This window comes from Podarcis vaucheri (assembly GCF_965113315.1).
Source record: "Podarcis vaucheri genome assembly, chromosome: 13".
NCBI lineage: Eukaryota > Metazoa > Chordata > Lepidosauria > Squamata > Lacertidae > Podarcis > Podarcis vaucheri.
Genome location: NC_138751.1, coordinates 37,735,091 through 37,762,997, shown reverse-complemented (window position 1 = coordinate 37,762,997; position 27,907 = coordinate 37,735,091). Strand labels below are relative to the sequence as shown.

At 44.0% G+C, this 27,907-nt stretch overlaps 1 protein-coding gene across 4 annotated transcripts; it reads right to left on the bottom strand.

The window, feature by feature from the left end:
- Positions 1-12: 12 nt before the first annotated feature.
- On the bottom strand, positions 13-26,897 carry DDX42 (DEAD-box helicase 42). Of its 4 annotated transcripts, none has more exons than XM_082194325.1 (20): positions 26,741-26,897; positions 26,516-26,563; positions 24,839-24,965; positions 23,121-23,354; positions 22,241-22,391; positions 20,208-20,269; positions 19,685-19,721; positions 16,228-16,377; positions 15,738-15,842; positions 13,769-13,888; positions 13,179-13,355; positions 11,344-11,472; positions 10,286-10,385; positions 8,695-8,742; positions 7,747-7,844; positions 7,294-7,570; positions 5,613-5,839; positions 4,515-4,625; positions 4,254-4,352; positions 13-2,690 (listed from the first exon to the last, which is right to left on the bottom strand). In XM_082194325.1, exons 3-20 carry the CDS (start codon positions 24,856-24,858, stop codon positions 1,995-1,997), a joined length of 2,841 nt encoding a protein of 946 aa, XP_082050451.1. In that variant the 5' UTR covers positions 24,859-24,965; positions 26,516-26,563; positions 26,741-26,897; the 3' UTR covers positions 13-1,994. The 4 variants fall into 4 exon arrangements, with proteins under 4 accessions (XP_082050451.1, XP_082050452.1, XP_082050453.1 ...); XM_082194326.1 differs by having other exon boundaries at positions 24,839-24,908; XM_082194327.1 differs by lacking the exon at positions 24,839-24,965.
- Between the last annotated feature and the right edge of the window lie 1,010 nt (positions 26,898-27,907).

Here is a 27,907-nt window from a genome sequence, read left to right as displayed (position 1 = left end):
CATCCCAGGCAATTGTCCTTGTAATAAAACATTTACTAGAAGAGAAAGCGGAAAGTAAAGGGAACAGCATGTCACAGAATCCTGACAGTTTCAAGATACTTCTTCATAAAAATGAGAAGCAAGAAGTGAACTATTTTCAGCAAACAAGATTTTTCTACCACTCTGGCAAAAAAGAAAAAGAAAAAAGAATCTGATTAAAGAGCCCAAGAACACACTGTTAAAAAAAACCCCAAAACCAAATATTTTTACATTTGCCTCTTTCCAGATGTGTGCGCGCAACAACCATTTCGGGGGGGAAAGCAGCACATTGTTTCAGACAAGTCCTGCTTCTAACATTGCTGCACAAAAATGCTTCTTCAGCAGCCAGTCTCAAACTCACAAAGTTTGAAATCTTCCTGGTTCAGCCCCCAATCACAATTAACTTGATGCTATATAAGAAAGATCTCCCTCCCCAAGCCTGTTTCACCCTTGGGTGGTGAGGGAGGGGGGAAGGGGAAATAACTTCTGGAACATTCACAAAGCTATCAACACAAGATCCCACCCAAATGGACACTTTTCATCTTGCCAGCCGGTGGGCAGGCTATACCCTTGTGGCTCCATGGCCCATCTTTGCGTATCTTCTTCAGGCTTAATGTGGCTCCTGTTGCCCATACAGTACACATGTTCAGGGACCAAAATGAGTAGACACTAGGATCATCCTTGGAGGCAGAGGAGCTCCAGTCTAGGCAACCTGAGATTCTGCTAGTCTTTGCCAAGCGGTCTTTGTTCCCACAAGGACACATTCAGAACACAGAAGATGGTGAATTGTGTAAAAATGTAGACTGGCATGGGGAAAGTTAGCATTCATTCTGTCTCCGTGTGTGTGTGTGTGTGTGTGTGTACTCGTGTATGCTGTTCCACTGGGCAGAAGGAATCCTTTAGCTCCAGCCAAACTCATCATACCTGGCTTAGGTATGGAGAAGAATGAGACAAATTTGCAGGCTGCATCACCTGCATATTTACAGCCATTTCCCCACTACTCTTAGGAACAGAATCTCAAGCTCTCTCTATTGGCTATTAGCATGCTGATACTATCAAGGGATGAAATGATTTAACCTTTGGCCTGTCCTCTCTCTACCTGAACTGTGGACAACTTGACAAAAAGGAGAGAAAGGAGTCAAGCCTAAGAACCTGCTCACCAATCCCCAAATAAGGAGGATTTAAGCTACTCAGCAGTGATGCATCAAATGATAAGGGTAAAAAAAAGATTACTTGCAGAAATGACACAAGTCATAATGGAACATTATGATTTCCATGCAGGATTGTGTGTAGATGGGCAAGATCAATTGTGAGCCCCGCCCCCTTCTTGCCAAGAGACCATTATTTCTCCTGTATCTGTTGCTTACAATGGCCAACAGTGACCCAGTCGAAACTACTGTGTTTTCCTGTGATACTTTACACGACTCATTGTACTGCTGGATACATGCAAAATCATATAAACAGGAACTTGGTGGTCGTGTCTGGGCACAGATGGCCATTGCGAGCGGCGAACGAAGGTGTAAAAGCATAATGACAATGGGGATGAAAAGAGGGCTATTGAATAGGGCTGATGTAGCAGGCGTGCCACTTACTGGGAGATGGGTTAGTGTACAAGTTCACATTGATCTGAATAAAACAAACCTACCCAGTTCAAAGCCTCTTTCTGGAAACATTCAGTTAAAAAAAAACACTCTCAAAGATCTTTTGTTCTTGGTGGGTGAAATCAATCTTTTGAAGTCCCTCGAGATGGACGGATTTTTAAAAGTCAGAGAGCTGAAGAATTCCAAGAAAGGGAACACTTTCCTTTTGATCAAAGCACAACACTGACGCGCCACTGAAGTGAAGCTGTCTGCAGACGCACCAGCCGAGGCTTGGTTTGGGGATCATTGCTGTCCATTGCTATGCTTCTGAGTAGCCACGCAGAAATGCCCTCTTGAGAGTGAGCGAGAGGGGCACCTTGCCACTTTGCTGGGCTCTTAGCTGTCCCACCGACTCTTCTTGCGCTTTGGGGGCTCCGGAACGACAAAGCCATCTGTCTTGTTGTTGTCCCTACTACTGCCTCCATCTGCCTTGTTGTTCTCCCTGCTGTTGCCATCTTTCTTGCTCTCAGTGTTCCTATTCTCACTGCTTCTGCTTTCGCCGCTGTTCCGGCTGCTGTCCCCATTGTTCCGGCTTTCCCCGTGGCGACTGCTGCTGCTGCTCCCACCGCCAGCATGCCGGCTTTCCCCGTGGCGATGGCTGTCCCCGTGGCGGTTGTCCCCATGACGATAGCCTTCCCCGTGGCGCTGGCCTTCACCATGGCGACCGCTCCCGTCGCCGTGGCGCTGGCCATCGCCGCCGTGGCGACCGCTGCCCCGGTTGTCGCCGTACCTTTCTCTACCTCCGCTGCTGCCCTCTCTGTTGCCGGCGTTCGGACTGTTGAACCCCTGAACACCAGGACTCGGGAAGGCGGGGACGCTGTTTAAGTTCCCGGCGCTTGTGAAGCCTGCCATGCCCTTTGGCATGCCTGCCATGCCCATGGGACTGTCGGGTCTTGCAGAGTTCTGCTGTGCTGAGTTGCTTGGCACGGAGTTCAAGCTGCCAGCACTGGTCCACCCACTGGCACCTGCTGAAGAGCTGCCCGTCTTCTGGTTGCTAAAGCTGGCAGCAACGAAATGGCTCTTATACTGGGACTACAGGAGAGAAAAACAAAAACCATAACCAATATGAGGATTCTTAAGCCTCTGTTTTCTGTGTCTTCTCAGTGACGCCAACCGCTATCAAACATTGAAGGCTGGGTGCTGGATGGAAGGGGATTTTGGAAAGTTTGAGGTTGAATCCTGACAAGACAGAAGTACTGTTTTTGGGGGACAGGAGGTGGGCTGGTGTGGAGGACTCCCTGGTCCTGAATGGGGAAACTGTGCACCTGAAGGACCAGGAGCACAGCCTGGGAGTCATTCCGGACTCACAGCTGTCCATGGAGGCACAGGTCCATTCTGTGTCCAGGGCAGCTGTTTATCAGCTCCATCTGGTACGCAGGCTGAGACCCTACCTGCCCGCGGACTGCCTCGCCAGAGTGGTGCATGCTCTAGTTATCTCTTGCTTGGACTACTGCAATGCGTTCTATGTGGGGCTACCTTTGAAGTTGACCCGGAAACTACAGCTAATCCAGAATGCGGCAGCTAGAGTGGTGACTGGGAGCGGCCGCCGAGACCACATAACACCGGTCTTGAAAGACCTACTCTGGCTCCCAGTATGTTTCCGAGCACAATTCAAAGTGTTGGTGCTGACCTTTAAAGCCCTAAACAGCCTCGGTCCAGTATACCTGAAGGAGCATCTCCACCCCCATCGTTCAGCCCGGACACTGAGGTCCAGTCCCGAGGGACTTCTGGCGGTTCCCTCGCTGCGAGAAGCCAAGTTACAGGGAACCAGGCAGAGGGCCTTCTCGGTAGTGGCGCCTGCACTGTGGAACGCCCTCCCAGCAGATGTCAAACAGAAAAATAACTACCAGACTTTTAGAAGACATCTGAAGGCAGCCCTGTTTAGGGAAGCCTTTAATGTATAATAGGTTATTGTATTTTAGTGTTTTGTTGGAAGCCGCCCAGAGTGGCTGGGGAAACCCAGCCAGATGGGCGGGGTATTAATAAGTTGTTGTTGTTGTTGTTGTTATTATAATAATAATAAAGTGGGTGTACCTTACTGCTCAGAGATTTCTTCCCGTTAAGGGGAAAACCCAGCTGTATTTTTAATGTGAGAATGGAATTTCAACGAGTAACGCTTTCTAATATTAGGACATCTACTGCAATGTATGGCTTGGTTTAGTTGCTGGAGTATTCAGGCCGATTTTACCAAACTTATCTTTGCCTTCAGTATCTCTGGCACTAGACTACATACTGCACTTCCTTCCACTCTGCCCATTCATTGGTATGGAGGAGGGCTGACTTGCAGTGCCAATAGGAGCAAGCTGGAGCTAAATGCTGGGGGAATGTTGATGGCGCCACCTCAGGTCAATGAAAACCTTGTTTGCTGAAGAACTTGTGATAGACACAAGGGAAATTCAGTTTACAGGCTGGGCAACGACCATACTGAAGCAGGCAAAGCTGGTGGCAACCAATAGCTCCTTTCCCTTCTGAGCTGGTTTAAGGAGTTCACAGGCACAATGGCCACACTTGGCTAGAAGCCAAGAAAGCAGTTGCACCGCAAGTGCCAGACAGAAAGGGGAGAGAATACGTAGCAGGACAGTTAGCCATACCAACCTGGAATGCTGCCTTCATTGCAGACAACCGGTCCCCCATTGCTCCTGAGGATGGTTTGTATGCCTCATAGTTAACCATGACACTGTTACTCCCACGGTCCTGCGACACAAAGATGTTGGCAGTTAGCACTGTGAAACTCGGGCTGCAGTACTATACATACTTACTGGGGAGTACGTCTCAATGAAATAAATGGAACTGACTTCCAAGTAGACATATACGGCACTGTTAGTCTACATTAGTATACTGAATTTCAATGCTTACCACGCTCTCTGATCCTAGGCCAGGCCGCTCACGGTACCCCAGTCCACCACCGCCAATATTTAACTTCTTGCCCTTCCCTCCCTTGAAACGTGATTTCCGGAACCAAGCATTCTGGAGAAAAAGGATAGTAACATTAATAGGAGATGAAATATGTGGCTACCAGGCTATGGATTGGTTCAACTACTTTAGACTACAGAATTCTGGCTGGAAGCGCAAAACCATTACCAAAAATTAAAAGTACACAAGCACATTAAAGTCACATTGTTGTACGCTATTTGCCAAATAAAGGAGAGTTAGTTTTTGTGTTGGGGGGGGGGGGAGAGAGGAACCCAGAGAAAGCCATTTGAACTACATACTGGGGGAAACAAAATATCACTTATTTGTAGAAAAACATAGTTTCCCGTTTTAAGTAGCTTCTTTGCAGATGCCTCCAAATTGCATGAGAGCAATTTGCACAAGATAGAGATAAAATCTGCCATGACTTAGATTTAAAGACAGCTCTCTGTATACTGCTAATGCCCAGTGTTGTTGTTTTCCTAGATGTTAATCTAGCTCAAGCAGTGGAAATGCAGCAAAATCTATTTCAAGGTAAAACCGCTTTTTCTTTTTAAATATACCACATAAAGGTAAAGGTAAAGGTACCCCTGTCCGTACAGGCCAGTCTTGACAGACTCTAGGGTTGTGCGCTCATCTCACTCTATAGGCCGGGAGCCAGCGCTGTCCGCAGAGACTTCCGGGTCATGTGGCCAGCGTGACAAGCTGCATCTGGCGAGCCAGCGCAGCACACGGAACGCCATTTACCTTCCCGCTGGTAAGCGGTCCCTATTTATCTACTTGCACCCGGGGGTGCTTTCAAACTGCTAGGCTGGCAAGCGCTGGGACCGAGCAACAGGAGCTCACCCCACTGCGGGGATTCGAACCGCCGACCATGCGATCGGCAAGTCCCAGGCGCTGAGGTTTTACCCACAGCGCCACCCGCGTCCCAATATACCACATACTGTGCTATATTATTTGGTGTGGCTCATAATTACACACAGAAACGTTAAGTTTCAAGTTAAGGAAAGATTACAGTGCTTCTTCAGGTTTTGACAAAGTTACCTGCATGGCCAAGTCCAAGAGCTCTTTCGTGACGTGCTGATTGGCCCCTTCCAAATTCCGAACAAGATCTCCAGCGAAGTTGCTATCCTTGTGAGTCAGCAGGGTGTAGGCCACGCCCTTCTCTCCTGCTCTCCCCGTGCGGCCAATTCGGTGGGTGTGGGTGTCAATATCACGGGCCACGTCATAATTGATCACAGTCTTAATGGAAGGAATATCCAGACCACGAGCTGGGCACAGGAGATGTCAGGGGTCAAGACAGTTTCACAGCAATTCTCACATGCGTGCTGCATGTATCACATCTTGTCAGCAAAGGCTGAGCTTACTGTGCTCAAAACTCTTTCCCACTGCACCACCTTCAATTCTAGGAAAGCTTCAGTTAACAGTTGAAAGCAATCAAGTTATCCTAGACACTTTCTGTTAACGCTGGCCTGTATTCTTAAGACTGTATTGCAATTCCAAAAGAGACAACTGTATTATTCCCTGACTGAAAATAGGTTCGGTTGCACTGAACTCTGATTATACTAAAACGAATTTTAGCTTCTCCTAAGGAAAAAAAAATAGGAGGGAAATATTTAGTGGGGATTTAGAACGAATTAATGAGATAGTGAAGGAGGACTATCTTTTTCAAAACATTGATCAACTAAAAGTCCGAAGAAGAAGAAGAAGAAGAGGAGTAGTAGTAGTAGTTTGGATTTGATATCCCGCTTTATCACTACCCTAAAGAGTCTCAAAGCGGCTAATGTTCTCCTTTCCCTTCCTCCCCCACAACAAACACTCTGTGAGGTGAGTGGGGCTAAGGGACTTCAGAGAAGTGTGACTGGCCCAAGGTCACCCAGCAGCTACATGTGGAAGAGCGGAGACGCGAACCCAGTTCACCAGATTACAAGTCTACCCCTCTTAACCACTACACCACACTGGCTATCTGAGGTTTATTTAAAATCTTCAATACATAGTCTACCCAGCAGGCTGAGCAACAACACTCTCTGAACCACAGCAGATGTAAAGAACATCAGGGTAGGTGGATGAAAACTGGCTTAAGAGATAACACAACGAGAAGAAGGAAAGGATTTTAAGGAAAATCTTAAGGAATCTTTAAGGAAAAAAAAATAGGAGGGAAATATTTAGTGGGGATTTAGAACGAATTAATGAGATAGTGAAGGAGGACTATCTTTTTCAAAACATTGATCAACTAAAAGTCCGAAGAAGAAGAAGAAGAAGAAGAGGAGTAGTAGTAGTAGTTTGGATTTGATATCCCGCTTTATCACTACCCTAAAGAGTCTCAAAGCGGCTAATGTTCTCCTTTCCCTTCCTCCCCCACAACAAACACTCTGTGAGGTGAGTGGGGCTAAGGGACTTCAGAGAAGTGTGACTGGCCCAAGGTCACCCAGCAGCTACATGTGGAAGAGCGGAGACGCGAACCCAGTTCACCAGATTACAAGTCTACCCCTCTTAACCACTACACCACACTGGCTATCTGAGGTTTATTTAAAATCTTCAATACATAGTCTACCCAGCAGGCTGAGCAACAACACTCTCTGAACCACAGCAGATGTAAAGAACATCAGGGTAGGTGGATGAAAACTGGCTTAAGAGATAACACAACGAGAAGAAGGAAAGGGGGTCAATAATGTGGTTCAGAAATTGCTCCCAGGTTTTTAAAACTTCCAACTTGCACCCCTACCTGCCACATCAGTAGCAACCAGAACTGGGAAGGTCCCCTTCTTGAAATCCGAGATGACCTTGTTTCTTTCACTCTGGTCCATGTCACCGTGCAGCAGACCCAGGCTGTGCCCCTCCTGCTTAAGGTTGTTGGCCAGCTCCTCTGCATTTGCCTTCTTGGTAACAAAGAGGAGGACACTCCCCGAAGAGGTGAACTCCACTAGGCGGCTGGTCAGCCAGTTCCACTTGTTGGGGCCAGAGGAGAAGATCTCCACAATCTGAGTGATATCTTCATTTGCCTGTTGTGTGAGGAGGAGGAGGAGGAGTAAATAGAGGCAAAATGAGAATATCAGGATATATTTAACACGAGAGCAGAAATGGGGGAAGAACAGAGAAGCATTATACTATGCACACCTGTGGCTTCTCTCTTTGCTCTAGCCTATTTCAAACAGTTTTTTTCCAAAAGGCATATTACCTCTCCGATATCTCCTTGCACCACTCGAATTGGATCAATTAGAATGTCTCTGGCGAGCTTCTCGATCTTCTTCCGGAAAGTTGCACTGAACAGTAGAGCTGTTAAGCCAGGAAAATAGTACTAATGTTATATACACAAAGGTGCAAAGGAGTGCAAGCTCACAAGGAAGCCACCCCATCCACCAGAATTGTACGAGAATCTAGATACATAGGAATTGCCTGTGATGATTCACAGGTGAGTGACTATTGCAGGCATGTCCAAATTCTGTCTCGGGGGCCTAATCCAGCCCGCTGGCCGATTTAATTTGCCCCCTGTGGCAGTATATGTCCTGGGGTAGAACCCTAAAAAAAGCTCAATAACGTTCGTCGGCCCTAACGCATGTTTACTTCATCAAATCTAGCCCTCTTTGAAAAAAGTTTGGGCACCCCTGGATAGCATCACATTTGCCATGCATCCTTCCTTACTGCATGCAGCAGTACCAGAAGGACACATTGTGGCTAGGAGTAAGGTGAAAGATGCTATCCAAACAGCAGAGAAGCATGGAGGCAATGGGAGAGGGTAAATGACAAGGAGACGGTGGTTCTGTATGCCCGAAAACTACCTATATATGAACAAGATTTTAGAACACTCCAAATATCTGGGAAAGGTGAAAAATCTGTGATTGGGTGGGTGGGAAGACAGCAAGCTGTCCTTGCTTAACAAGAACAAAATGTTTGCAAATCCATTAATATAACTTAATTTCTTTCTGGTTTAAGTATGGGAATTGGAAACAGTTTTGGGACACAAATTAATGCCGCCCCAAAGGGCTAACCACATATATTTACAAGAATAAAACAGTTCTGTCTCACACAATACATATTTCTACACTTGATCTTAGCCAAAAGGCCGAGAAGCAATGCACACAATATATATTTCAATATATTTTGTATTCAGGAAGTCCACACTCACTCTGCCTTTCAGGGCGCACGTGACTGGCAATTGATCTGACTTGGTATTCTGGATGAAAAGAAGAACGAAGTTCCAGTCAATGTACAGTTTTCAGATGCTGAAAAGCAGCTGCATTATAAACAGCCAGCTGGCTGAAGAGAGCATGGCATATAGTTCATGATGAAAAGCACTCAATCTCTGCATTCTAAGACAACACCTTTTTATTTCATAAAATGCAAAATCATCCACAAGCTCAACTTCCAGTAGGTCTTGAATGAGATGTTGTTACATTTGAACATCAGGCTCAGAGTTTTTTGTTTACCAAAAAGCATGCCCCTTTAAAAAGACAAATCAATATATCATGCAACTAAGTGACAAATTTGACAACGAGCAAATATTTATCTGTGGGCTTGAATTTGTTTTTCAGCAAAGCATATTTTTGCAGCCATTCTGGTTCTTGTTTATTATTGCAATTAGAAATATTCTATGCCCCAGGAAAAAAAGAAATTAAGGAAGAAATTTGTGTTTCTTTCGAAGTCAACTAAAATTGAGGTTTGGGAAATAAGCAAATACAGTGGTACCTCGGGTTAAGTACTTAATTCGTTCCAGAGGTCCAGAGCAAGATTTCTGTTCTCATCCTGAAGCAAAGTTCTTAACCCGAGGTAATATTTCTGGGTTACGAGTCTGTAACCTGAAGCGTATGTAACCCGAGGTACCACTGTATATTTATATTTGAACACATCTTCAAGAGGCCAATGATTATTCCACTCAAATAATAGAGAGTTGCTTTGCAGGTGATTCACATAGCCTCTGTTTCATTAACACACACGGCACTATCTCTTAGGCACTCTTGGCCTAACCAAAAGAAAGAAAGAAAACAGTTTCTCCAGCAATGTCCAGCCTGCCCTTCATATACTATGGGTGAATAATATGGCTGCAGAACTGGGTGCTCCGCGCCACTTCTACTACGAACTGTGCCCTACTTTGGACAATGAACATTGAGCAAATGAAAGAGGTAGACACTAAAAAAATTTAAAAAATGAAATTCCTTTGGCCACAAAATGCTTGCTTGAACGAAAGGGTATTATGGAAGATATTTCTGCCCGTGCTTTGAGAGACTTCTGAAGAAAGGAAGTTCCAAAGGCTGGGAGTGGTCCCTGAAACCTATCCTTGTGTGTGCTTTCACAGGGCCATCTGGAGCCCAAGAGCGCCACTAAGAATTCCTTCTCAGCTAACCACAAAGTTCAGGACAGGACACGTAACACAGCTTGGTACCAATGTTAAACGGTCATAACAAGCACGTTTGCGTTTTATTTTTACTTTCCAAATTTGCACTATTCTTCGCTGGGTCAAACCACTTTTCTTCCCCATATTCCTTCATGTGAAAGCCTTCATTTTGCACCACCACCCTCTTCTATTATCCAGAATGCCCTGTACTTTTCTGTAACACTGCTATTTAGTTGCTGCTGAGTGCGTAGCCCAAGAAATGCTTCAGCCTTTGCACTCTTTCACTAATGGATTCCTAAGATATAGAGGATGGTATGAAGTTGTGGGGAACGTAGGCCACCGCTGTGACATATCCACACTGCAGCAAGTATTACTGGGTACGTACCGAAACCCATGTCAAACATTCTGTCGGCTTCATCAAACACAAGGTAAGTGACCCTCTGAAGGTTGGTTGCTTTCTTCTTCACGTGGTCAATCAAACGGCCCTGATTGGAAATATTTAACAGCAGCAAGCTAGTCAGAAAAGCCAGTATCAACGTATCATTCAAACTATGTCACAGTAATTCCTTGGTCACAGTGGTTATACTGCTCCTACTTTCCCTGATATTGTTTGTGGTCCTTTTTGAACAACAGGGTCCTTAGTGATGGTCCATAGTAGCTGGCCAAGTGCCAAGGAAAGCTCTGAAGGCAACCTGTAAAGGAAGACTCCCAACCAGAGTCCAGTGAGAGGGAAATGGTTTGGTTGTGTCAACAACAGACACATCCCTCAGAAGCTGCTAACTACCAAAGCATTACCAAACTTAAAACCATGGAGAGACCGGGTCTGAACAGGGACATTGGATTCTTGTCTCATTATACATGACTAGGCCATTTTTCACCTTCTCACCCCTTGCCTTTTCCTGTAAGACCTATTACAGTCATTAAGAGTTGTCAACAGGCTCATCCCAGCTATCTGCCAATCTCCCATTCCCACCACCCTTCTGAGTAATACCCCTCCCCACCTTCTCACTATATAGAAGGATCTGGCAACTTCTGTTTCAGTGTATCTGAAGAAGTGTGCATGCACACGAAAGCTCATACCAAGAACTAACTTAGTTGGTCTTTAAGGTGCTACTGGAAGGATTTTTTTTTATTTTAACTACCAAAGCAGTTCCTCTTGCCCTTAGGAATTCTACTCCAATTTGGATCCACATTTTCTGAATCCAGTAAGGGGGGGAAATGAGGTAGGTTCACATAAGCCACAAACCAAAGAACGAATCACAAGGTATTTCTTTTTATTTAGAACGAAAAGGACACATATTGCAAGCCATTCTCAGGATCCCATACCCCTTAGGGCAGCCTTCCACAACCTAGGAATGTTTTGGACTACAACTCCAGCTCCGAGGGCACTAGGTTGGGGAAAGATGCCTTACAGCAACACAAGTACCTGGAAGAAATACTCACTGGAGTGCAGACAACAATTTCTGCTCCTTCCTGCAGAGCCTTGGCCTGCTCCCACATGCTTCCTCCACCATACACTGCTACGGAGCGTAGATTGTAGGCCTTCCCAAAGCGCTTGCATTCAGCGTGGATCTGAAGGCACAGCAGTTCACAGATTATTGATAACACTACTTTTCTGAAAGTATTCGCCCAGAACGGCATACACTTTTATCTCCCCACCCCCATTTTATGTTGTTATTTCTATGTATATTATGCTATGGCCACATGGCTAATGCAATAAAATCATTATATTTATTAGGGATAACACTACTTCAAAAACTAGAAAGACATCTCCATTACATCAAAGAAGCAAAGGGACTGCAAAATCGACACTTTCCTGTGCAATGGGGCTACAAGAATACAAAGCAGATTTCTTGTTTGTTATTCTAACTCTCCTTTCCAGTGACTGAATTTTCTTCTGCCTTTTGTACATCAATCCGGCCATCTTTGTACCTGTGGCTCACCCCTAGAGCTTATCAGGATCCCTCTTTGCTGGACTCACACCTCACTTTTTCTGTATCTACTCCCTCTCTCTTCTTTTGTATCCATCCCAAACGAATTTGCTAGAATAATCTCTATACATCGCATCATTTCTTTTTTACTTTCTCTTTTCTTTTCTCTCTCTCTTATCCACACTCCTTTTATCTTGTTGCATCAAAAAGAGGCAGAATTTCAGGGCAGATTTCTAGCATCCCTGTTTTTTATGTTGAGTATATCATATGAAAGCAACCAGAGGAAGTATTATTGTGACTGGAAATTAAGCCACTTCCCACTAGGCAGCATAAAAGTTAACATTCCACTTTTAATAATGAAAATCTTAACAATGAAACAACTGAAGCACAGGCAGACAAGCCTTACTCCCATACCCACTTGCAACAGGAAGTTGAAGCTGGTGGCGGCCTGACTAGTTTAGTTATAACCAGACCCCTTTAAAATCTTGATCTCAACACTGAGGGGTGAGCAGAAGCGGTGAATGTGGGTTCCTCCTTCTCTATACCACCAATGCAAGAAGCCCTCTTTTGACACATAAAGGCTCCAAAATGGGTCTCTGGGACTTACAAAAGAGCAAGGTATTTGAAGTCCTGCCATGCATCAAATCCTGCACCACAATATCTCATTACAACACCTTAGATCAAAGTAAGGGTGCCCTCATTAGTGTGGCAAGCCAGAATGCCTCTCTGTTAAAGCATGGCAATTTTTCTGGAATTACACCATAGTTCTGAACCTCCCTTTCCTTGTACAGTGGTACCTCGGGTAAAGTACTTAATTCGTTCCGGAGGTCCGTTCATAACCTGAAACTGTTCTTAACCTGAAGCACCACTTTAGCTAATGGGGCCTCCTGCTGCCGCCGCGACGCCAGAGCTTGATTTCTGTTCTTATCCTGAAGCAAAGTTCTTAACCTGAAGCACTATTTCTGGGTTAGCGGAGCATGTAACCTGAAGCGTATGTAACCTGAAGCGTATGTAACCCAAGGTACCACTGTAAAGTTACCAAATAAATATCAGAAGCTTTCTACCTGAGCTGCTATTTGGTGACCAAAGTATGCAAGATGGGGTCCCCCCCCCCCAGAAAAGTAAAAATTTCTTTACCAACTCATTCCCCCCATAAAAAAACCCTTAATTTTAACTGGTCCCCCCTTTTTTGGTAAATCTCCACATACCATTACCCGCCCTCAACCCAAATTAAAACAGCAACAGCAACAGCAGCAGCAGCAGCAGCATAATCTCCTCAGATGGATAATCTGTTCCAAGATTTACTTCCCCCCATTTCTTTCCATGATGCTCCAAACATTTCTTTACCTGCTGGCACAGCTCTCTGGTTGGACATACAATCACTGCGATGGGACCATCTCCTGGCTCCAGCTCCTTCTGATCCATGATGTGAACCAACATGGGCCAAATGAAGGCTGCAGTTTTCCCACTGCCAGTCTTGGCAATACCGATCATGTCTCTCCCACTCAGGGCCACTGGAACACCCTGAAAGGGGGGGGGGAACCCACCCACATTTTAAATCAAGCAGTTTCCTAAAACAGAGCTGGTGACTCTCAGCTCAGGGTATGGTTTTGAAAATATTAACCTTCATAAAGCCATAAAGCTGTAAAAAAAGTCTGTAAAGTTTTTTTTAGCATACCCGAATCATTTCATATTTCACGTGCTCCTCAATTATTATATGGTCAGTTATACCCTAGTCACTTCATCACATCTCCACTTTTAAGAGCTTGCGTTTAAGTGACAATGTTGTTAACTAAATAAACCAATATAAGAAGCAAATATCTAAGCCCATTGTAACCCCAGCATAATCTCCAAACAGGATAGGGAAAACAACACAGCATTTTGCTCGTTTCATAAATTCAATTTTTTTACTGTGAACACTGCTATGCAGGACTCACCTGGCATTGGATAGGTGTGGGTTGAGTGTATTCTGATTTCCTAATTTGATGCATAAGTTGCTCATCAAAACCAAAATGAGCAAAACTGCTTCCTGGTCTTGGAGGAGCTGCTCCAGAGACCTAGGGGAAAAGTTTTCCATTAAACCATGCCTTACACTTTTGAGAGAGATTACTAAATGCACATTCTGATGTAGAGTCTATATGAAAATGATGTTCACTCAGTTCCAATCTCCAACAATGCTTATTGTCCTAAATCCACCTTATAGGGGTATACCACCCACCTCAAATGATTAGCCTTTCTTGTGTTGAACTGAATTCAACATTCAGCTGTGGTAAACACACCTGAAAAGCACAATGATGAAGGAAATGTCCCAATCTAATTTAAAATAAATTAGACTGGAAGAATAAAATCTTAGAATATGCAGAGCTAGCAAGATTGACAACAAGATTCCGAGACAGATCAAATATTCAACAGAGTGGAATATTTACAGAGAATACCTAAAAGAACATTGTAAAAATCTAAATTCTTTGGATTGACCTCTACATGAAATAAGAGAACTTTACAAAATTAACACAACCGAACAACCTAGGAGGGATAAAGTTAAGTGCGCAGTTAAAAAAAAAAATACAATTAGGAATCACAATTGGGGGGGATTTGAAGTCATGTTTGAATTCACTACATGTGAATATGTGAATTTAAATCTTTTTTTTAAATGAGTGTTGATTTTGAATTGCCTTTTGTTGATTGTTTCGTATTGTTTTATTCTCTATTTGTTTTGTTTTTAACACCAATAAAGCATTAAAAAAAGAAGTGGGGAATGTCCCATGTTATCAGAAGCCCATATTCATGGGAGGATTGAGAGCATGCACACCTTATAAAATCCAGAAATTCACCAACTGGGCCTCTACAAATAGACCAACATTAGGTATTTTTGAATGAAAATCAGAGGCCAAATGGAACAAATGACCAGCAATATCTAGCTAGAAGCTTGATCAATCACAGAGGCTGGTGAAGTGAAGAGAATCCCAAGAATGGGTCTGAAAGCCTGAATGACAACCAGAAGCCCTCCCTACTATCAATCCCCAACAGAATAAGCTGAGGGGGAAAGTGTCCGAACAGCTAACAAGTACTGAAGTACTCAAGGAAGCCTGAAGGTGACCAACTGTCAAAACCTGGTTAACAGTTTATGTCTGCTAACCACCAAGCCTTTTATGCCTGCTGCAAGTTTTCTCCCCCCCCTTTTATTGACTTAAGAAAATTAATTATACAGACAGCAAAACGAGGAAGCCTAAAGTAGCATTGCCTTCTACCGATAAGAAATAATAACTATTACAATAATGAAAATACTAAAAATACTTTTACTTCCCCTTTTCAACTTCTCTTCTGGTTACAATATATTACTATTCTATAACAATCTATTATATCCTTTGCTGTCCCATATATTGTTTTATTTCCCAGATTCAACCTAACCCTCCCCTCCTCCCCACTTCACCTATGTGAGATCTTCCAATCCTATTTTTTTCTAGTTGTTTTAATAAAATAGAATAACATGAAAACTGTTAAATTATAATTACTTCTTTCGTCATTACACACTTAACAGTTGCCTATTAAGAGTACCTGCTGCAAGTTTTCTATGGTACGTCTCTCTACACTGGATCAAACTTTTCCCTCTGTCAAGCCGCATTATTCTTGCAAACCCTCCTCAAGGTGCACTTTTACAAAGCGGCCACTGAATTGTAGCCATCCCTACTACAAATTAACTCTCCTCTGCACCACTATCCTTGAAACTTAACATACTGGCTCTCTTACATCCTTTCTGCTCTCTTTATCTTACTTGGGTCATAACCTCACTCAGGAAGGAACCATGGCACATCTTTGCAAAGGTTCTGTGTCTGTTTATTGTTCGCCACACAGCTGTTATGATCATGTCTAAACAAGAGACAATCCTCAAAGCAGGACTCATCTTACCCGGAGATTCAGCTTGTGGCGCAGCTCCACCACTTGCTGTGGGGTGAGGCTGGTGATTTCTTCATGCTCGTCATGGAAATTTTTCTCAAACGGTGGGTATTCAATCTGCAGGCCAAATAGTTCATGGTTAGTCAGGGATACCACTTTTATCAATTAAAAATTGGTTGCTGCCTCAGCCCAAGTAGCGGGCTGCCATGGAATGTTCATGAACATTCTTGCTCCGTTAACAGTTGCAAGCATAGCATCCGGCGAATGTGCAGCTCCTGTGAGACATTCAAAGAAGCACTTTGGTAAAGGGGAAACTGACATAAAAAATCATGTAAATTTGATTGTCTGGGCTTCTATGCAATGAACGAATATAAGCACTGGAGCACATAAGCACTGGAGGAAGAGGGTCTCTTCCTCTCTTTGCTTTATTCAATGTATTACTATCGATTTTTAGATGAACTTAGCACTGGCGCTATGCTACTGATTGAAGAAATTCCCTCACCTCTGAATGATCAATAGGAGGAAGAGGGTCAATGATTTTTTTGGATGGTGCTATTGGATTGCCATCGCTGTCATACTCCAGGTTGTCCTCCTCCTCTTCTGGAATCACACCAGCAGTGGGATTTTCTGCCATATAACGGAAATATGCTTCCTGCAGCAAAACAGAGAAATGTAACTGCATACAAGTGCCAAAGAGGATGAAATGCTATTGTTGTTTTCAGTTAATTACTAGCTACATTTAGAGACGGTCACTTACCCATAAAGAACAAATAACTTTGTCTATTTTAATAGTTCTCTTTTTATCACAGTAACTATTTGGTGAAACCATAATAAAGAACTAACAAATTGGCTGGTATATTTCGCTTTTCCAGGAAACAATCAGAAGACCTGATCTGACCATCTCAAATGTTCAGTTAAAGCCACAAAAGTGTTTTCTGCTATGTCAAAATATCTGGCCTTCAACACTTGTGTGCGTATGTGTCACATTTGCCTAGACATTACAACCACTGACCTCCAAATCTTTTTCTCTAATGCCGTATTTGTGAATAGGAATTAAGTGCAGTTACTCAGAAGTGATAGAAAAATACTCTGCACACGCTCAAAATTCTCTCTTTGTCTTTTTTACTTTGCATTTACTTCTGCTGACTTCTTGGCTAGATGTCTGCGGCAAGTTAAAAGTCTCCAGGCAACCAAACGAGAAAAAAAATTCTGAAAACTGGAAGGGTTTTCTTTTAGGTTGGTTAGTCACTTACAGTGCATTGAACAGATGTAGAGCAGGTAAAGATATCGATGCCAATGCACAATCAGGAACCTTGACTGTACACTGGCAAGGGAAAACAGGCTTTGGTTCTACCTCCCATCAGCTGATGGGCAACAGAGCCAAAATGTGCTGGAATGGCTGTCCTAGCAAGCTCCCCATGGAGAACTTGCTTACGCAACTGATGCCGGCAAAAATGTGACGCCTCAGGTGCTTTAAAGCACCATGTAGGGCTCCATCTTTGGGACTGAAACATGTTGAATAACTTGAAATCACTGTGATGTCAGTGATTGACAAGTGAGCAGCCCTGCTCACCCGTCAAATTTGGTCCACAAGGCTCTGATCTGACAAGGATCTGTCCTGCAGATCAAACAACAACAACAAAAAAGTTTTCCACCCTGATCTAGCAGACAGACATGATTGACACTGCAGGTATCGACTTTCTTGAACAGGAATTCCCCCAAAGAGTTCTCCTAACAATTATGTGCTCCCTTACAGGACAGGATAGGGTTTTTGAAACCATTTTGATATTTTACTATAACAGGGAATGCCCTATGTTCTCTAATTTGAAGATACAGAAAACGAGAAGCTCTTCCTTGTTTTAAAATGTCAAATTCACATTCAAGAGAGACTCTCTCAAAAAAGGCACCTTCAGCATTTCCTCCAAAATGCAAATTTAACTGGCTAAAAAGTCACACTAATATTAAGTCTGATCAATACATTTCTACGACATTTTCAAGCTGTCCTTCCTCCAAAGAGCTCAGGGGAGCGTACATGGCTCTCCCCTCCATTTTATCCTCGTTACAACTTTGTCAAGAGGACACAGATGATTGGAGGCTTAAGAAAAAGCCTAAATAAGTAACATTCGGTTGAGAAAAGGACCAGCCAATCCTGAGAGCTTCATGGTCGAGCAGGGATTTGAACCCAAATCAACCACAATATTTATTGGTGCAATTGGTTGGCATCCCTGTGCAGTATTAGAACATTGCGGCTATCTGGACACCCAGCCAAGAAGGGTTAAAGAGGGGTATTCATTGGGAAAATTCAGGATATCCTGCAATAATCGGGGTGAGGTAGGAGTGGAAATAAATAAAGAAAGGAACGAAAGAAGACAAGAAGGGAAAGAAAGGCAGGAAGACATGACTTCACTTACAAAAGAACAAGATTTCTATTTTCATTTATTTTTGCTGCACTGTAAATTTAAGCAATCCCTCTCCCCCATCGAGTGGGCTACACACTGTTTCTCAGCTATGTCTCAATCCTACTATGCACATCAAGAAGCACCTTAGATCTTCTTCAGAGTTAAGATGAATGCCTACCAAAGCAACAGGGAAAAATGGTAGCTTCAATAATGTTACATTAAGCCATAAAATAAGTTTCTCTAACTCCATGGCTCATCAGCAGTTCTCAACCTGTGGGTCCCCAGATGTTGTTGGACTACAACTCCCATCATCCCTGAGCTCTGGCCTTGCTAGCTAGGGGTGATGGGAGTTGTAGTTCAACAACATATGGGAACCCACAATAGGGAGAAGTCCAGAGCACTGACTCATGAAAAGTTGCAATAGCCAGACTCCACAAGGGTTGGTAATTATGTACCACTGCACCACGAGGTGTTAAAATCAGTGCAGCTAACTTGTGGCCCTCCGGATATTGCTAAACTACAATTCCCAGTAGCCCCAACCACCGAAGACAATGGTCAGGAATGATGAGAGTTGTAGTTCAGCAACACTTGGACAGCCACAGGTTAACCATCCCTGGGCCACATGCTTCAATCATGGCTGATGAAGAAACAGGCAGAACTACTTGCTATGGAGGCTGATTAGGAGGCAAGGTCAGAGCAGAAACTCATGCAGACATGTAGTGGGCAGATACTTTAGACTGCTCAGGAGAAATCAATTAGCCATTCTGTCATGGCACACTAGAATATACCCCGGAACACAGTTCAGGAATTACTGGGCTGGAAGTTCCAGATTTTGGATAACAGGTATGCTTTTATACAAGCTTAATAAAGCTGTTTGACTGTACCAATAGGAGACTCAAAGAAGCACAAGTCCGTGACAAGTTAAAAAAAAGTATGCAAAGTGGCATGGTGAGCTCTAAAACACCTTATATCAGTGATGGCCAGACTTGGCCCTCCAGCTGTTCCTGGACTACAACTCCCATCATCCCTAGCTAACAGAACCAGTGGTCAGGGTTGACAGGAACTGTAGTCCCAAAACAGCTGGAGGGCCGAGTTTGGCCATCACTGCCTTATACAGTACTTAAATATGTTCAGCTGTTGCTTATATGGTCCACAGCAATAGCTGCCAACCTTTTTAGACCAGGACCCACTTTTATCATTAAACCTGAACAGGGCCTACTTTTATTTCATTTTTATGTCTGTCTTGCTGCTTCCTTCTCCCTTTTTTCACTCCATGTCCTCCTTTAAAAAAATAAAACAAAAGCCTAAAAAGCATTGGTTGTGTGCTGATGTGACTCACCTAAAGTTGACCTGCAAACCAGTTTGGGGTCCTAACTCTTTTATCAGCTGGGCTAATGGTCTGATGTATTTAGAAAGAACAGGCTCCCCCCTGTCCCCCCCCCCCGATCTTCTCAGCAAACAAAAATAGATCTGCTTTATTTCAAAGTATATCAGAAATGTGTGTCTGCACTCATTGATTACTGTTTTGTAATAGATAGAAAGGTTGCGTAGAAAACTCACTTGATCATCTTCCTCTTCAATATCATCGCGTATACCCCTGGAAAAATAAGCAGAGAAACAAAACTTCCCTGCAAATGTTCCACATACCCAGCTCCATACATTCAATCTGATTAGTGCCAATATAATGCAACACTGACAACATTCAGGAGCAACCAAACAAAAGAACACGAACATCTTATGTTCCAACCCACCAGGACCTGCCAAATTATGAAGAGTAAAATTGACTGAATTTCAGATCTATGAAGTGTGACAGAAAAGCTGTTTCACAGAACTATATAGTTGAAGACAACGAGGGAGGTAACCTCAACACCCTGCTCCATGGAAAAGTCATCTATACACCAGCCCCTCAGAAATCAACCCTCATAAATTCAGATCACAGCCTTCAGAAAGGTTCAGAAAGGCTTAAGATCTTAGCATGGCAAAATCTTCAAATATCCCAGCAGAAATAATGCAAGATGATCCCATGCTTCTTCTCAGTCTCTCACTTGTTTCAATGGGGCTGTGATATAAAAAAATAACTTACTTTGTATTTTTTCTTTCCTTGTCTTTCTCTTCCAATCTCTTCATGTCTCTAGCAGCTTGATCCTAATGGGTCACAAAAGAAATGTAACATCGCAATGCAGCACATTCCCCTATAATATTCCTATGACGCTGGAGGAATACAGCAACCAGTTGAGGGATACCAACTGCCAGGAGAGAGAAGATTTCTGACAGCTAGCTCCCTCCTTTCCTTATTCTTCCTATCATATTATTTAAAGGGTTTTTCAGTGCATATCACTGTATCTCAATACAAAACCATAGGCTCAAGGTGCTGGTATTGTTGCACAAAGCCCTATATACTGGGATATCTAAAAAATCACCTCACCCCCTACATACCCTATTGATCAGTGTGCTGCAGGAGAGGCCATCCTGCAGATACCATCCTATCAGGAGATCTGTTCTGCATGAATGTCAGAACTGGGCCTTTAGTGTAGTGGCACCTGCCATTTGGAATTCCCTTTCACTGTGCATATCTACTGGTACAGTGGTGCCTCGCAAGACGAAATTAATTCGTTCCGCAAGTCTCTTTGTCTTGCGAGTTTTTCGTCTTGCGATGCACGGTTTCCCATAGGAATGCATTGAAAATCAATTAATGCGTTCCTAGGGAAACCGCCTTCAGACCAGGTCCGGGGACAGTCTGTCCCCGGACCTCATCTGAAGGCTGGGGGGGGGGACAAGGGCTTTTCTTCCCACCCCCAGCATTTTAAAAAACCCTGGGACAGCGGAGGACTTCTCCGCTGTCCGGGCGATCTTAAAATGCTGGCGGGCGGCATTTTAAAATTGCCTCCGCTGTCCGGGGCGATTTAAAAGCCCCTGGGAAGGCAGGCAGGGGGGGACAAAGACTTTCGCCCCCCGCCCGCCTTCAGAAGGTGTTCCCGCCCCGCCGCCCGGCTTCGGAGCAGCGTTCCGAAGCCCGGCGGCGGTGGGAGGAGGCGTTCCTGCCCCACCGCCCGGCTTCGGAGGAGGTCCGAGGACAGTGGGGAAGACGCGCTGCGCTTCCCCGCTGTCCCGGATATTTCCCTATGGGCTGTCGTCTTGCGAAGCAAGCCCATAGGGAAATTCGTCTTGCGAAGCGCCTCCAAAACGGAAAACCCTTTCGTCTAGCGGGTTTTCCGTCTTGCGAGGCGTTCGTCTTGCGAGGTACCACTGTACTTGCTAAAAACATTCCCTTTTCCAAAAGACTTCTAAAACCTTTATCTCAGTTGCTATCTGACCTAGATCTCAACTGATTTTATTTATGTGTTGTTGTTTTAAACTGTTTCTATTTTTACAGTTATTTTCAAAAAATGTTTTTATATACAACTGTTTTTAAACACGTTACTCTTTCGTATATGCCACTATATTGTAAATTGCTTTGAAATACCTCGCGGGAAGCAATTTGTAAATGAAACAAGTAATTAAATGGTAGCAGTAGTAGTTTGAATCCCTCCCCAATTGTTATGAACAGGAGTTCGACTTGTACTTCTTAGGCTAAATTATGAATGTATGAAGTGGCGACATCACCACTGCTGAATTCCCTCCTGAGAGGCATCTGCTTGGTTTCACTTCTCTGACTTTTAAGGCCCCTAAGGTGCTAATTGCTGTTGCTGCTTTTGTAATAATAATAATAATAATAATAATAATAATAATAATAATTTATTTTTACCCCACCCATCTGGCTGGGTTTCCCCAGCCACCCTGGCCGGCTTCCAACAGAACACTAAAATACAATAACCTATTAAACATTAAAAGTTTCCCTAAACAGCTTCCCTTGTTCTGTTCTGTCTGTCCTTGTCTTTACTTTCATGCTTGCTTATAGGGCAACAGCTGGCTATTATGGATTTTTTCACTGGTTTGCTATAAACTACCTCAGATACCCTACATCAGAAGACAGATTTAAAATATTTTAAATTAAAATAAATACAATTGATAACATTTTTGTCCCAGAGCTGCTGACTGTTATTCTCCTCAACAGGCATTTTGGGTGCATCTCAAAACCACAAAATATTGGCAATGCATTAGGAGAAGGTAACTTACCTCCACCTCTGCCATGAATGCCTCCAATGGGTCATCTTCGCTGTCTGAGTCAGGTGGTTTGGAATGGAACTGCTGCCGAGTGGGGGAGTTCTCAGCGGGAATGTATGGCAAGTCAACGTTATTGGAATCTTCCTCCTCATCCTCAAAGTACCTGAAAATTCAGAGAGAGAGGATGTGACACTGGGAAGAATCAAGTCAACACATAAGCAGGCTTATAAGAAGGGGAAACCATCTGCTCTCACACAGAGCCTAACACTGGACAATATTTTAGGGATTTTTAAAAAAAGATTTGGGGGGGGCACAGAACTAAAGAACAAACTCCATCTCTCAAATATCCACTCCAAGTTGTCTGGCAGCCTAATTTAGCTGTTGTCATGCAACTTTTATCTGGACTCTGGCTAGTCTTACGCTTGAGATGCCAGCTGTAAAATGGCTTAAGCCATGGGTAGGCAAACTAAGGCCCAGGGGCCGGATCTGGCCCAATCGTCTTCTAAATCTGGCCCGCAGACAGTCTGGGAATCAGCATGTTTCTTCATGAGTAGAATGTGTCCTTTTATTTAAAATGCATCTCTGGGTTATTTGTGGGGCCTGCCTGGTGTTTTTACATGAGTAGAATGTGTCCTTTTATTTAAAATGCATCTCTTATTTGTGGGGCACGGGAATTTGTTCTTTTTTTCCTTTTTTTCAAAATATAGTCCAGCCCCCCACAAGGTCTGAGGGACCTGTCTGCTGGCCCCTGGGCCTTATGCCATCCACTGTGACATTTCTTTTCACATATTATCAGGTAATACAACTACGTCTGCCCTATTAAAACAAATCATTGCAAAATTCTGGGCAACTCATTTAATGGGGATACAAGTGCAAAAGGAGGGCAACTTACGCATTCTCCTCATCAAAGTTTGCTCGCTTTGATCCAATCTTGTAAAAAGAAGGCAGCTGTGGTGGTGGTGTCTTTCCAAACCCAGCTGAACCAGGAGCTCCGAAAGCACTGTGGGACTGTTGAGGGAGTTTTGGCTCTTCCTTCTTCCCAGTGGATATGGAGAAGCCACCGAAACCAAAGCCCCTCTTGGTGCCAGGGCCACCTTTGTTCCAATTCATGGTGTCAGCAATGCGTCTGAAAAAGATGGAATGACGTACTAAATATAAAGCCTCTGCCCACTTCAAAACAGTCCTTGTATGAACAAAACCCCATAGGCAACTAGCATAGAATTAAATAGGAAAGTCTGACTTAGAAAGATGAACAAAGCACCATTTATTTATTTATTTTGGTAAAAAATGCTCCCCCTAAATATCAATCATAGGAGTTGATTGCACTGACTGGCAGCAGCTACTATTAAAAGATGAAAATGGGTATTTCTAGTATATGAATAAAACTCAAGTTTACTCCAATGCATATATTTTGTTTACTGATAGAAGCAGACTACCTTTTAAAGGGTTAATATCCAGTTCAGTTCAATTCTGTTGTTTAGTCATTTCTGTTTACCAAGAAAAGATATAATCTGCATTCAGATGGCAAAGAGTCCTAAATACATTTAAATATATGTAATACAATCAACTGCATCCTACTTAATATCTGTGTGGCTGACACTAATAAAATGTGGCAACTTTATGCATTAGAGGTTTTGTTTTTAACAATGAATTCAGGCTATCTTCTAGAATAAATATTTTTATTTAAAATGTCTGCAAGCTATTTATCCCTTAAAGGACAGTAGGCAATTGAAGTGCAAAAAAGAACCCCTGCTTCGTTAGCCCTGCGCTTACTAACAAGAACATTCACTGCTGTTCATCTTAAACCAAATCATAAATAATGTTATATAAATGCTTTTGGGGACATTTTACTACCCAAGAAAAATTTCAATGTATCTCAAGGCAGTACAATGTCCCAAAGCAAATCCATTTGCGTAGCGTTTGAACGAAGACACTTAACAGAGCAATGCAAACCCACGTACTGGAAAGGGGTATGAATGGACAGAGGTGTTCCTTGGCTCAGTTCTGCAGGTCACTGCTGTTGGAGGAGCTCCACTATTAAGAAGTGCCCCAATGCACCTGCCCAAAGAGTAGACAGGCAGAACCTTCTGGTGGTAGCATTCCTGCCCACAGTAATTCCCAAAATGGGGAATTTCAGGGAAAGGGGCTGACCTGCTGCCATCATGTGACAGTAATGGGTCCAATCTGGGCCTCTTTGCTACGGCAGCCAGGGCGAAGGCACAAGGAACAGGTACACTTCCCTGCCCCTGACTGGTGAGAATGGCAGGGTTGTGGAAGTGGCTTATCGCTCCATCAAACCTCACCACCGACCGCCAGGAGTTTGGATGAACACCCTGGATCATTTTTGTTTGGGGAAAAACCATGTGCCCCCCCCCTTTTTTTACATTGGCTGGAAAACACCAACCCACCCATCCAAATGGAAAAAAATCAGCAGACTACTTTGATATTTTATGACCCATACTTTTTTTGGTTGTCAAAAAGAGAGCATCTGCTTCACTGGATCAGTTAGTTGGAAATTCTGTTTTTAAAGATGGATTTGTTACATTGGCTGATGAAAAAGCACCCCAAATGCAAAAACCAGTTGATTTTCTAAGGCACTTAATGACTCACTTGCTGGAATTTGAGGACATTGTTTAATGCTGCGCAGGTGCTGTCCTAGGAGTACACTGTAGGTTTACTTCTGTGTATAAAATGAATGCAATGAAAAGTGCAGCCTTGGAAGGATTTTGTCTTAAATCTGTGGAAGAGATTTGGTTCAGCTCTTACAAACTCTACAATGAATGCACATACGTGTCTAATATACATATTTTCATTGGGGATTTTTATCGCGTGGATATCTGCTGCTTTGAAAACTATTTGTGTCTAAGTGCCACAGTCATACAGTCCACCTGAAAAAGTTAGGGTGAGAGAGAACAGCCTTGGAAGAAGAAAACAGATACATCCTGTGTTTGCAGGTATAAAAACAGGGAGCAGCCCTACTGGGAGATAGAGACTAAAATAGAGAACTGAAGCAGCTGGGTACCGTACTTTGTAAGTATGCACTATTATTGTTTACTTAGCCACTTCCATTTAAAAGCACTTGACACTTATTTTTCAAATTTGTCTTTCAATTCAAAACACTCTGTCCTTTTCTCCAGACATCAATGTAGAATACATGGGACAGACTGACTTTTTCAAGGCTGGCCAGTAAGTTTCTTATCCTAACCTGAACTCAGTCTGCTGCATCCAGGTCCACCAGCAATCATATACTGGTTCGTAGCTGTGCATTGGCTTGAGCGTCTGAAGCCATTGCCACAACGCATCTACTATAATGGTGACCAGCACTGGCAGCTGTAGGTGGTTTGTAGGGTTCATAATCCACACACCTGTGGATTACGTGTCTTCCTTGGCCCCTTCCAGTCCTATTCTTCTATAAATGTTACCTTCAGTTTTACAAATACAGCCAGCGCCGTCGTGGAAAGGAAGCGAAAACAAAAGCACGGCAGCTATTATTTGGGGTTCAAGCCCCACTTGCATGCCATGCCCACTCGGCAGGGGACTTTCCACCGTGCTCAGTGGGCTGACTTCTGAGAAAAGCGTGCACATGCACACGCTTGCTCCCTCGAGTCAGGCACGCAAATACAGTGGTACCTCAGGTTAAGTACTTACCATATTTTTCGCTCTATAAGACGCACCAGACCACAAGACACACCTAGTTTTTGGAGGAGGAAAACAAGAAAAAAAATATTCTGAATCTCAGAAGCCAGAATAGCAAGAGGGATCGCTGCACAGTGAAAGCAGCAATCCCTCTTGCTGTTCTGGCTTCTGGGATAGCTGCGCAGCCTGCATTCGCTCCATAAGACGCACACACATTTCCCCTTACTTTTTAGGAGGGAAAAAGTGAGTTTTATAGAGCAAAAAATACGGTAATTCGTTCCAGAGGTAACCTGAAGCACCACTTTAGCTAATGGGGCCTCCTGCTGCTGCCGCGCCGCCGGAGCACGATTTCTGTTCTCATCCTGAAACAAAGTTCTTAACCCAAGGTACTATTTCTGGGTTAGCGGAGTCTGTACCCTGAAGCGTATGTAACCCGAGGTACCACTGTAACAAAAAGCGGCTCTGATCCTGTTGCCGCCCCCCTCCTCCCCCTTTCAACGGGCGAGGGCTTTTGCTATGTCAACAGAGGACTGGAGGCTGCAAGTGTGGTGGTGGAGGAGGAGGAGAAGTAGCAGCAAAAAGGCGGCCTTCAGGCTCGGAATCCCAAGTGTACGTCCGAAGATATTCCGATAATACCACCTGCCTACTTACCCTCGGTAAGGGGCGACGGGTGTGGCTGGAGACAGGAGGGCACGTCGCCTAGGAATGGGGAGAGAGAGAGAGAAATGAGGTCCCCGAGGCCTCCATAGCCCCGCTAGGCCTCAGCCCCGCCCCCTCCTCCTCTTCCTTCATATCCAGGCAACCCAGCAGCAGGAGGGGCGGCCCGGGGGCCTCTTTCCAGCCCCTCTTCTCCCCCACTGTCTCCTCTCAGCTTACCCGCCGCCTCGTCAGACCCTCGCTCGGTTTTCTTCCCCGCCTTCCCCTCCGCCTCGCCTGCCTTCCTCCCCTCTCTACCCGGTTACTACGGAGAAAGAAAACGGGGCGCGACGTCGGCGGCCGCGACGCGATGACGCCATCGCGCACAGCGCGGCAGGCGACGGCCCTCTCTCCGCGCCTTTGCGGAGGGGCCTTTCGCTCCTCCGCGCGCGCCCGGGTGACGTCGCGAAGGGCGGGAAACCGTTGGAAGAAGCCCGTGGCGGGCGCGGATCCTAGAGGGAAAAAGTGCTAGAGTGACACGCGAGCTTGGTTCCCCCCCCCAATAAAGTTATTACTGTAATAAACACACACACATACACAATTATTAGTAGGAGAGATGGGATAGAAATAATGATGATCAAGTATTCCAAACGGAGTGGAGTAAATTTATACGAAATTTGAAAGATTATTGTAAGCAATTCGCATCACTAGCAGGATAGTCTGAAGACTTGTGATGAGAATTTTCATTTAAATTTTGAGCTATTTTGTAATGAGTGTAATTGGAATGGGGAAACGTATAAAATGCAATGATAGAAAGGTTAATTTTGAAAGCCATGAGGCAGGATGGAAGGAAGTCGATAGGCTCGAAAGAGCCAAAGCGGTAAAGTGGATAACGATGGTGTGAATGTATAATATTAAATGGAAAATAAATTATATATATATGCATGAATGAAATAATGAATCAGTATCATGTTACTGTCTCCCATCTAGCCCATCTAGCTTAGCATTACATACACTGACTGGCAGCAGCATTCCAGCTCATGGGCATAGCCGGCGGGACAGGGAGGGGCAGCTGCCCCCCAGTCAATAAAAATACATAGCTGAGCTTCTGCCCCCACCAACAAAAGGCTTCCCCCTGCCACAAAAATCCTGGCTATGCCCATGTTCCAGCTGGAGATGTCAGAGATAATAATAATAATAATAATAATAATAATAATAATAATAATAATAATAAAAAATTTTATTTATATCCCGCCCTCCCCAGCCAAAGCCGGGCTCAGGGCGGCTAACAACAATCAAATAATCAGTCAAATAATCACACAATCTAAAAATTTCATTATAAAATTAATTAAATCAAATTAGATAAAGTCAAGGACCTTCTGCATGCTAGGCATGTGTTTTACTACT

Bases quoted from the DNA above. Each gene is read 5' to 3' on its own strand.
- DDX42 (XM_082194325.1), bottom strand. From the start codon at position 24,858: ATGTCCTCAAATTCCAGCAA. The intron at 22,392-23,120 runs GTAAGTTGCCCT...CTGAATTTTCAG, and splicing joins AACTTTGATGAGGAGAATGC to GTACTTTGAGGATGAGGAGG. The intron at 16,378-19,684 runs GTGAGTTTTCTA...GTTTTGCTGCAG, and splicing joins TTGAAGAGGAAGATGATCAA to GAAGCATATTTCCGTTATAT.